The following is an 11,218-nucleotide window of genomic DNA, read 5'->3' as shown; positions in this document are numbered from 1 at the left end:
ACAGTAAAAAACAAATATATTTATATTTTAAAATAAGTCCTATAGGTGCTGGGATGCCAGCTCAAAGCCTGAGGAATCCATTGAAGCATTTTTTAAAGAGCATATATAGCAATACCAACAGCAGTAGAATCCATTGAAGCCATATATAATATTACACTTTGTTAAAAGAAATATTGGCTTGACTTTGAGCTGAGAAAATGCGTTTAAAAAGTAGTAGCAACTGTCTGTGATATAAGACATTTTCTAGATTAGATCAAAGAAATCATGATTTCATTTGTGAAAGCAAAAGTCTTTTAACATTTAATAAAAGATAAGTTTGAAAACAGCGTAGCATATTAACAGACCAACGGCCCAATGATACAATGGTCTCCCATTGTCTATTCGGTGCCTGTCTTCTTCTTCAACTTGCACTCATCCACTTCCCTATAAGAACCTCTCAATCTCTATTCTCCCACCCAAAACTTCAATCCTAATTTGCTACTCTATCCTCAATTTCCTTTGAAAAAAACCAGCACTTTCTCCTTTTTTTTCCTAAGAAAAAGAAAATTTACATTTGACTCGTCAGATCATGGAACTCATACCTGGTCTTCCCAATGATATAGCCCTTCAGTGTTTAGTTCGTGTCCCTTACAACAAATTCTCCAATATTTCATCAACTTGTAAAGACTGGAAGGTCGAAATTCATTCGCCTCCGTTTTTCCGTCAACGAAAAGCCGCTGGGTGTACTAAACATGTCATGCTGATGACCCAAAGCCGAGTCAACCCGAATCAAAATTCGGGTCTGAAATGCCATGCCATGCCTGTTTATCGGATCGTGCTTTGCGAGCCTGACACCGGTGACTGGTGTGAGCTGCCACCGGTTCCTGGGAGTTCCGATGTGTTGCCGATGTTTTGTCAAGTTGTTGGAGTGGGGTTAAACCTTGTGGTGATGGGCGGGTTGGATCCAGGCACTTTTGATGTCCGAAACGACGTCTATGTTTACAATTTTTTATCGGCCACTTGGCGGCGTGGGGCTGACATGCCGGGCGTAAGGAGGATCTTCTTTGGATGCGCATCAGATTCGGATCGGATGGTGTATGTCGCCGGTGGACACGACGAGGAGAAAAACGCATTGAGATCAGCAATGGCGTATGATGTGGCAGCCAACAAGTGGGTCACATTGCCTGACATGGAAAGAGAGCGTGACGAATGCAAGGGGATCTTCCACCTGGGAAAGTTCCATGTCATCGGCGGATATTGTACAGACAGGCAAGGCCGATTCGGAAGCAGCGCCGAGCATTTCGAGGTTGCCACATGGAAGTGGAGCCCAGTGGAAGAGAACTTCTTAAGACAGGGCATGTCTCCCAGAACTTGCGTGGCAACTGATGGAACATTATACATGTGTAGAGGGGGTGATGTGGCAAGACTCGAAGCTGGTACATGGAAAGCAGTAGCTGAGCTGCCAGCTGAAGTATACAATACAGCTCATATAGCCGCATGGGAAGACAAACTGTTGGTGATTGGTTCACAAGGCTTCGGTCAGCCCCACACCGCTTATGTGTTAAATTTGAGAAATTACATGTGGACAGGAATGGACGTGGGAGATGAATACTCGGGTCATGTTCAATCCGGTTGCTATTTAGAGTTGTAAATGAAGTGTAAAATAGTTGGGTTGCTTGTTTTTCCAACGGGGTCATTGACCGTATTGTACATACATATGAAACACTAGAGCTTTTTTTAATTTGTCCTTTCCCCTTTCCCAAGTGTCAATTTCATTGTAAATGGGAGTTTTGATGGGTCAAGTGTGGGTAAATAGGATAAGGTGATGAATATGAAAGTCATTTTCCCATCAGCACTGTTTTGGAGAAAAAGTGAAAAGGCGTCGAGAAGAAGTCGTCCCTGTTAACAGAATTGAAATAAGCGAAAATGAAATGAGATAAGATTAGAGAGGTAAACAAAAATTTTGGGAAATACGGCACCACCAACTTGGAAATGTCACTGTCTAGTGCATTGCTGCAGTGCCCATAAATGGGGGCAATCAAGCAGCAATATGAAAGCCCACTGCCCTGTGAAAGCCTGGTACATAGAACGTGTAATCCGCTCCGGTATTTCTTGTCACCTCGTTTTGCCCTTTAAAACAGGTCCAAAACTATGATCTGGAGCCACCGTTTTGCCAATATAATACGCATCTCGTGGGGAGGTGTATTCTGAGATGTATCAAGGCTAGAGAAATTTTTTGATAATGGGAGGTGATTTACAACATAATATTTTTGTCATAAATTAAGACGTTGTTAGTTATTATTAAAGAGAATTGATTTAGGGTTAGAATGTGTACCATATTAATTAAAAATTCTTTTAAAAATATATTTTATTGAATACTTAAAAAATGACTTTTTAAAATTATTTTAATATAATTTAAACTCTCTTTTTTTCTTGTATAGAATTCCATTTAATAACCTGATGGTCAAAGGTATTTATCGACTTAGGTGTGACCTAGGTTTGAATTGTACTAGTCGTAAAAAAAACTCTTTTCTAAATATGAAAATTTTAAATTTTAAAATAATAATGAATTATAATTTTTATAATAAAAAAAGTATGAAAATGATTTTATTTTGAAACGTTCTAAAAAGAAAAAAATATGGGAGAAAAAAAGTCTAATTAGTTCAGTTGTAAGGAGGACAGGTAACAAGGTTTTTATTTAGGAAGCTCGTAATAATTTATTTGGCACTCATCTTTATAAAAAAGATTATTTTAACTTTTTATTTATTTTTTTAGTCTTTAAATTGTATTTTTTTAATTTTATTAACGTTGAATATATATAAATAATACATTAATATTTAATCAATTTTTTAAAATTTAAAAATTATTGAAATATTGACATGTCATTTGCGTGGTAATCCATGTGTATGCCACATCAGTAAAATTAATAAATATTAATTTTTTCATCTATTTTAACAATGATTTGACAGAAAATATAGATTCAAAGGTTAAAAGAGAAAAATAAATAAATAAATAAATAGATCAGAACTAAAATTATTATTTTTTGTAAAATTTGATGACAAAAAAATAATTATGCCAAAATAATTCAAGACAATTAATTATGTTTTCATAATGAGAAAGACTTATGGAAGCAAGTTGCGTGGCATTTAGATTTTGAATTATCGCTTGCCGTGCTGAGTGCTTCTCAAACAGGAATAACGTGTTGCTGGGTTACTTACTCTGCATAATTTGACATTTATGATTTTTTACGAGTCATGAAAATGAAGTGAGAAAAATAGAAATGACAAGAAAAATTATAAAAGTGTCATTGTAGTCTATTATTATTATTTTATATAATAAATAGAAATATAAATAATTCATATTTTGAATTATTAAAACATATAATCGAATCAATAATCAAAACAGACGAAAGTAAAACTAAATTGATGCCTTCATTGGCTAATTTTCACCCTTTTTTGCTCATAACAACAACTCTTATGTGAAGTCTCCCTAAACTAGGTAATGATGGTTGAGGAGAGGAGTCCCTGCAATCCATAAGTGTTAAATTTGTAATGCATCTGGAGGGTTTCAAGAGAGGAGATAAGAAAATATGGGGGATGCAAAGCCCTGCAACACCTCTAAGAATTAAAGTTCATCATTACCTGAAGCAGCTTTCACTTCACCCAAGTTTAGTGCTCCCATCTCATCACCCCCCACTCTGTACTTGCAACCATGAATGATAGACAATAATCCCAACGTTTCCGTCAGGGCCAACCTTTTATATTTCCCTATATAAATGGGAGAGATATCCATACTAACCAAAGAAAACTATAACCCACTTTAAAAAAATATAAAAATAAATGTGTCACTTGTAATATGTTTACACCTCATCAATTACACCATTTCATTGGTTTTTTTTTCTTTTCATAGTACGATTTGATACAATCCTTTTTAGGTTAGGTACAATCCTTCTCTCACATATTACGGTATTTACTTAGAATATTTCTTTTTTTATTTAATTAAAATCATATTTGGTAATTGATGATTTTATATTATTTTAATTTTAATATTAAATTAAAATTACAAGATAAAGTTACTGTCTTTAAAAAGATAAATTAATTGAACCTCAACGTTTGACTTATTGATAATGGATGTTTACCGCATAATTTAATCCTTACGATGCAACCATAGACAAAATCCTTTAGGATTGCTCTTTCATATACTCATAAAGTAGGATAAAACAAAAGGGATATTCTACATGCAAATTGGTGATTTAATCTAGGAAGTGACCACAATTCATTACAATATGGATAATGGGAGTAGGGCCGATTTGCAAGGCGATCCGTATTGAACTATGGATTTCATGGATGTCTACATGTACATAAAAATCTAAATCACTCACTTATAAGTTGTCCGTTAAAAATTTAGGCAATAAATCAAGCAACAAAATTTGTTTAATCTCTCAAATGCACTCACAAAATACGTTCCTCAATGAACAGTACACTCAATACTTAATATAAAACTTATACAAATCTCTCAAATATATAAGAGTTTCGAGATTTACTAATATATTAGACCAATTACAATTCAATCCCTTATTAACAATAACTAAACAAGCAACTACCAATATAATAATAAAGACCAAGATAATTTGAACTATTAAAGATATGTCTTCAAATCTGTCTTGATCCAATCTCTATAATTCAAGCGGTCCAATTGCTTGACCTAATCTAATTCAATATTTAAGATCAGTTGTTTCAAATGGATTGATATTTAAAGATAAGTTTTTATACTTCCACAATATCAACATTATTTTACTATTCGAAAATTTTGTTTAAAAAATTGTCAACTTCAAATATGACAAGTTACAAAATATACTAACCACTACCATTGACACTTCGCATGCCATTTTGAAAACTCGCATCGACATTTTTGATATATATATTTTTAAAAATTGCTTGAATTGTGTTTTATTTATTCAATCAAGAAATTTAAATATTATTTTAATAAAATATATTAAATGCTCAACATTAGTAAATTATAAAGTTATTATATTTCAACTTATTAGAGCCAACTATGTTTTATATTATTGGAAGTGAAGGCAAAGCAGGTAACATTCCACAGGAAGAAGAATTTGCAATATTACCAAATATCTGCCATGAGCGACTACGATTTCGAGAAGCCTTTCTAGTACCTTGCAGGGTAAGAAGAACGTTGTTTTTTGCCCCTTTTTTTCCCTACTTGATGGCTGCCAGTGCCATGTTTATGCGCTAATTAATGTCTCTGAATCAAACAATTGGACCTGATTAGGGACAGGGTTCGAAAACGAGGAGCTCCATCCTCCATGTTCAACACAATGAAAAATGATGGAACAACATAATATTCACCAATAATCAATATTCAGAATGTTACAATGATGCAAGATTTTTTTTTTTAAACTAAAGTTGGGCTCATTTGTGCAAAGATAATACAATGCAAAATACACAGAGATAGAACATGCAAATGTCAAAAATAAACCTGGTATATGGTGGAATTAGTAGGAAAGACACAAGCAACAAAAATGTTAAACTACCCTGAAAGAAGGATAATCAAGCGTTCTATGTTTCTGGGCATTAGATATCACCACATATAGAAGAGAGGAATGACAGAAGGCAGGAAGCCTTTAGAATTAACCCCATCAGATGGAGAGGAGAAGAGAGCCTTGTAACCTTTGTCTCCAAACTCAAACAAGTCAGCCAAGTAATACATCCGGGAGACTCGAAATCCACAGAAAACATGAACATGGCTAACAATGTGGATGCTATGTTATGCAATTGTAGCTGTATACTGAGACGACTGAAGTTGGATAGCCCGATAAAAGCATTTCTTCCCTCTTACCCTGTCTTTCTCCATTGATATCTGAAAAGTTCACTCTTTTAAGATATCAGCAAACACCTCATTCTTAGAAAAAAAAAATGCCATCTCTCTGCATGGATCAGTCAAACTTGGTCAGTAAGCTGCAGCTGCTGCTGCATTTTCTTCTCTAAAGCATTCTCAAAGTTCCGACTTGACAATGATAAAATCTGATTCAGCAGTAATCTTACACCAGCCTTCTTTACAAGTGCAATTCTTGGTTTAATTCTCTCCTCCAAACTGTAGCCAAAATATTGAGGGAATTTAACAAGCTCTGACTTTGAATAGTCCATGGTTAAAAAGAAATCCCATTTTGGTATCAAGTTGTCTGCCAAGCTAAAAGTATATAACGCTCCATATCTTGAAATCATAGTCCCAATTTCCTCCAAGGTGTATCCTCTCTCAATAAAAAATTGTGTTACAGGCTTCAAATTTGCCTCGATGCTAAGACCAAAAGTCTGTGGACAACGTAATAGAAGAAGAGAAACATCAGCACCCAATGACCTGAAATACTTAGCTGTAGGGTGTAGCTTGTCCTCAACACTATAACTTATTATGGTCGGACACCGCGTTAAAACCTTACCAACATTTTCTGATGAAAGGCCCATTTCATAGAGGAAATCCACAGTAGTCTTAAACTTTTGCCTGCTGTAAGTGAGAAGTGCAGGAAACCTGTATATAACTTTTGCCCATTGTTTCTTATCAACACCCAAATCTTCTAAGAAAGTCATGGTGGGTATAAGATTTTCAGAGAGACTAATTCCACACAGTTGAGGCCTCTTACCTAGAATGATGGGAATATCAGACTTGGGTACACCAAGTTCAAGAAGGAACTCGACGACAGGTTTGATTTTCCCCTCCAGACTGTAGTAAGCAAAGGCCGGGAACCTGCGTGTGATTAACTTAATCTTCTCAAGATCCATGCCAAGCTCCATGAGGTAAACAACTTGAGGACGGAGCATCCCTGCAGGGCTTGTCTCAGTAACACGAGAGACGGCTTTTACCTGCTTGGAATCAGGGGCTGAATCAGGAGGAGATACCAGTGTTATAGGTTTATCCTTAATTGGTGGGTGGGGGAAACTTTCAACCACATCTGCCAACATACTTCCATGCTCTTCAAGGAGGGATTCAAGGTAAGGAATAAGAGCATCCCTGATCTCAAGTGTTGTGAGCTCTCTTCCTGAAATGTTAGAAGTTTTGCAGTTTTAAGTGGTTAGAGTTGATAATGGTGAATACTAATGCGGTGAAAGAGACGATAAAAACATTGCAATCGAACCTACGAGATACCGAGATTTATGAACAGAATGAAGTCTTGAGACAAGGTGATCAATGAAAAGTTCTGATTTATTGATGATTCTTGCAGCAACTGCGTTGCTCAGACCCTGCTTTTTGAAGAACAAAGTTAAAACAGCCTTGGCTTCTTCTTTTTCTGCTGCTATCAAGGTTGGAGGCACCGCTCTTAAGCTCAAAGATCCATCTAACTCTGAATCCACTCTTAATCTGAACATTGCAGCAAGTAAACCATGTCAGAAAAAAAACAGAACAAAATTTTATAACATTTATCTTTAAGAAAAGAGAGACTCAATCATCTCAATCTCAAACACTTAAACAAAATACAAAGAAAAGAAACAAGAGCCCATCTACAGGAACACCGAAAGGAACCGAATCTGCTTAGATTTTCAAGCAAGTACCTTGCATCTTTCTTCATCTTTGTTATTGTTTGGTCTTTAAGGCAGAAAAGGAAGCCATGGCTGGTTGCTCTCCGTGAGTTCTGGAATCCAAAATTTCCAAGCATAACAAGTAGATGAGAATTGAAGGATAAAGATTTTATCATTTTACATAAAATAAAAATGTTGGAATGAAACAATTTTAAGAGCAATTGTTGATGGGAAATTTGGTTGAAGGGAAAAGAATTATCGTGAATTGAAAATGGGGAAGAAAGTGATGATGGCTGGTGGGTTTTGGGATTTTGGTACGCAAGCGAGTTTGGGTATTTGGTAGGTTGTAATGGGTAAACTATAGTCAAGCTCATTAAACTATTAGTAAGTTTATGTTTTGGTCATTTAATTTTAAAAAAATTATAAAATAATCACTAAATTATTTGAAAGTTTTTATTTAAGTCGTTAGTCTGTTAACATGGTTGATGTATAATCCTTCTCAATTCATATTACCTACAATTAAAAGCTCTTCTTCCCTTAATTTTTTTTGATAAACTACAAAAATAACCATTTATGTATGGTTTAAATTATGTTTTGATCATTAAATTTTAATTTATTATGAAACGGTCACTAATGTTATTAGTTTGCTACATTTTGATCACTAAATCACATGAATTACCATTAAATTGTGAAGTGTAATTAGACATGAGTCCGGCCATTTGTCCAGGTCCGAAAATTTACCTGAAAAATGAGAAGTTTTGGGTAAAAATATATGCCTGAAAAAATAGGCTTAGATAAAAAAAATTGGGCCCATTTTCTAAATGTGTCAAGTGTTAGATAGGATTTTTTAGTCTAGGCTTAATCCTTAATCCGACCCAAATAAGTTGTTTTGTTGTTATTTCGCTATTATTTTGTTGTCATTTTGCTATTATATTACTACTATTTTGTTGTTATCATTTGTATATTGTATAACTATTGTTTTATTGTTAATTTCATTATTATTTTAGAAGCATTTGCTTGCTAAGTCACAACTATATTAATGTTATTTAAATATCAAAATTTTTTAATGTATTTTCAACTTGTTAAGAAACATTTATTTTAATATTTTTAGTGTATTTAATATATTATATTTTTTAAAAATTTATTTTTATGTAAAAATAATCTTAAAAAAATAATACAAATTTAAAAATAATCTTAAAAAAATAATACAAGTGAGTCGGGTCGAATTAAGCTTAAATTTAATATTTTTAATCTAAATCAAACTTGAACAGATTTTAAAATTCATTTTTTAAATTGAGCGGAATCCAAACTTAAAAAATGTACCTCAAAATTTACATCCACCTAATCCATCCGCGGGTTTAAGTGTAATCTATATCAATGCCAGGTAAGTGAAAAAGGTCAAACAAGCGAAGGTTTTAGATGTTTTTTTTCTCTCCATTCATTTCACCTTTTCCTCTAAACCAAAATAAAATATTTCTTCACCACTGACGCTATCCTACCTTAGGCCCGGTTCTAAGGGTGGGTTTGGATGAGCGATTGAGTGCGGTGTGGTGCGTTTAGCTTATTTTTTGTCTCACGCTACAGTATCGCTACAGTATCTAATCTCACCGCCACCGCTGTTTTTACACTAACCGCAGGTAAACGCACCGCCCATCCAAACTCACCCTAAGAGTCATTTAGAGATGCAGTCGTTTGGGGTCAAAGTTAAAAAGGAGTTTAAAATGTTATTTTTTAATTTTTAAAGGGTTTAAAATTTTTTTAACTTTTAAAAGTAAAAAAAGATACCAACTTTTAATGGTCCTAAAAAAACATTTTTTTAAGTTTGAAATTATTTTTACCAATTTTTAAGCAATGTAAATACCTTTTTTCTCCTTTTTTAAAGAATCTAAAACCCGTTTTATTATTTTATGTCAACAACAGGCCTGCTTTGTTTGCACTATCCCACCGTCGTCGAATGTTACTTCGGTCCTTTAAAAGCATTGCCACTCGGTGCTTCTAACGCTACGGATGGTTTCAAAGCATTGCTTCTCAGCGTTTTCCTGTCAAAGTACTGGTGAATAAATAGTGAAAAGTTCTCTGATGTTGCTTCCAAATGGGAATGTTTCAAAATAGTGAAACAAATAGGAATCAATTCTCGTAGTACTTGTTTTTGGGTGGATTTTTCTGATGATTTTCCATTTCCCTTGGAGCTCATTGGACCATGGTTCCAAAGCCGGTTTTGTCTTAACAACTGGTGTTAACTAAAACACACTCTTTTCTCTCTCTATATATATTTGTGTAGTTTCTATTGCTTCCGCTGATGATGTTTTAAAGGGAGTTTTCTTTATGGATTATTATCTTTTGAAGCTATGGGTTATTATCTTCTACTTTGGTTATTTGGTGATGTTTCTCTTAATTTTCGAAAGGAAAATCTTGCAATTCAATTGCTGGAAAAGTTTGTTTACAGACAAAAGCTATTGACATTCATGTGATTTTCTATGCAACCAAACAACTACTAGATAGTTTGAAAGAGAAAGAGGCATATTGGATACAAAGATTTCGCGTCACAAGTATACGGTGCCAGGCTTAACTAAAACAAACACTTTTAATTCCTCTCTATTACTTCGATCTCATTTCTACAGATATTATTAGTTAATTTTGTTTATTACTTATCACCCGGAAAAGGAGGCTTCATGTTGAAGAAGGGAAAAGGTTAGAGAAAAATGCAGGGCAAAGTCATTGCAATCTATTCTACCATTTATCCAACACCATGCCCTAAACCATGGGATGGTGTCGACGACGGCGTGGCGTCGACGGCGGGATAGCGTTGGTGGCTGTTTAGGGTTCATAGAAGAAAGATTTTATTTCTAGTTTGAAGAAGAGGAAACAAAACAGAAGGGTCTAGAAGCATTTGAACTTTTTTGGCTTAGATTACATGTCGGCATTTAACAGTAATATTTGTTTCACGTGAGATTTCGGTCATGCCCTTAACAAAGATTAGTGATTTAGTCACCATTTCGTAATAAATTAAAATGCAGGACCAAAACCCAATTTCGATAAATTATTTTTGTAGTTCATCTTAGCATATTTAATGAAATAATGCTGGATATTACGAATTTATAAATTAAAATTTAAAATAATTTTTTCTTTAATTTTTGATATTGATCCATTAAATTATTACTTGAAATTCGTTACTTAGACTTTTCTTTTTAAAATTTTAACAACTTAATAAATTAAATAAAGATTTTTGAATAGTTAATTGATTATTTTGTAATTTTTTAAGGTTTTGTGATTAAAACGTAAATTTATTAATAATTTAATGACATTGGATGTAATTCATTCATATTTTGTTGTTGGATTGGATTTTTGATTTTTTTATTGCATTATATTAATTTGTTATTGTAGTTATATTGATTTTTTACTGTAGTTATTAATTTTTGTATGGTTAATTAAAAATTAAATTTTTAATAAAGCATTTCTATATATTTTCCATCTTAAAAATATGTGAATTTTATTTTCGTTTAAAATTACTAATTATTATTTTATTTTCATTGTTTTAATGTTCTCCATATCGGCCTGTTTTGACATATGTGGTTTGTAACTTTCAAGAACGGAGTTTAGTTGAAGCAGCATTGTGAGATTTTTGAAGTCCCAAATTCTTTGTTCTAAACAACCTTAAGGACTTAGATATATAATACTTCAAATTGTGAACAAAAATACTTACTCAACAA

At 33.5% G+C, this 11,218-nt stretch overlaps 2 protein-coding genes and 1 long non-coding RNA gene across 4 annotated transcripts; 1 reads left to right on the top strand and 2 right to left on the bottom strand.

Annotated features, from left to right (window-relative positions):
- The first annotated feature begins 384 nt into the window (after positions 1-384).
- LOC107914207 (F-box/kelch-repeat protein At1g80440) lies at positions 385-1,828 on the top strand. Its single transcript, XM_016843033.2, has one exon. It carries the CDS (start codon positions 569-571, stop codon positions 1,628-1,630), a length of 1,062 nt encoding a protein of 353 aa, XP_016698522.1. The 5' UTR covers positions 385-568; the 3' UTR covers positions 1,631-1,828.
- Positions 1,829-3,286: 1,458 nt separating this feature from the next.
- On the bottom strand, positions 3,287-3,978 carry LOC121222368 (uncharacterized). The gene is made up of 2 exons (XR_005919605.1): positions 3,621-3,978; positions 3,287-3,503 (listed from the first exon to the last, which is right to left on the bottom strand). It is a non-coding gene; the product is annotated as an uncharacterized lncRNA (long non-coding RNA).
- Positions 3,979-5,322: 1,344 nt separating this feature from the next.
- On the bottom strand, positions 5,323-7,854 carry LOC107913931 (transcription termination factor MTERF5, chloroplastic). 2 transcript variants are annotated; one of them, XM_041103032.1, is made up of 4 exons: positions 7,542-7,845; positions 7,127-7,350; positions 6,635-7,030; positions 5,323-6,532 (listed from the first exon to the last, which is right to left on the bottom strand). In XM_041103032.1, the coding sequence occupies exons 1-4, from the start codon at positions 7,682-7,684 to the stop codon at positions 5,937-5,939; spliced, it is 1,359 nt and encodes a 452-aa protein (XP_040958966.1). In that variant the 5' UTR covers positions 7,685-7,845; the 3' UTR covers positions 5,323-5,936. The 2 variants fall into 2 exon arrangements, with proteins under 2 accessions (XP_040958966.1, XP_016698088.1); XM_016842599.2 differs by having other exon boundaries at positions 5,323-7,030; positions 7,542-7,854.
- Positions 7,855-11,218: the final 3,364 nt, after the last annotated feature.

Source organism: Gossypium hirsutum, chromosome D10 (assembly GCF_007990345.1).
Source record: "Gossypium hirsutum isolate 1008001.06 chromosome D10, Gossypium_hirsutum_v2.1, whole genome shotgun sequence".
Taxonomy (NCBI): Eukaryota; Viridiplantae; Streptophyta; class Magnoliopsida; order Malvales; family Malvaceae; genus Gossypium; species Gossypium hirsutum.
Note: the sequence above shows the minus strand (reverse complement) of the source record. Positions and strands in the feature narration are given on the sequence as shown.

Coding starts and splice junctions, on each gene's coding strand:
- LOC107914207 (XM_016843033.2), top strand. CDS start 569: ATGGAACTCATACCTGGTCTTCCCAATGATATAGCCCTTCAGTGTTTA.
- LOC107913931 (XM_016842599.2), bottom strand. CDS start 7,684: ATGATAAAATCTTTATCCTTCAATTCTCATCTACTTGTTATGCTTGGA. Junction 7,351..7,541: donor AAGATGAAGAAAGATGCAAG/GTACTTGCTTGA, acceptor TGCAATGTTCAG/ATTAAGAGTGGATTCAGAGT. Junction 7,031..7,126: donor TAAATCTCGGTATCTCGTAG/GTTCGATTGCAA, acceptor CTAACATTTCAG/GAAGAGAGCTCACAACACTT.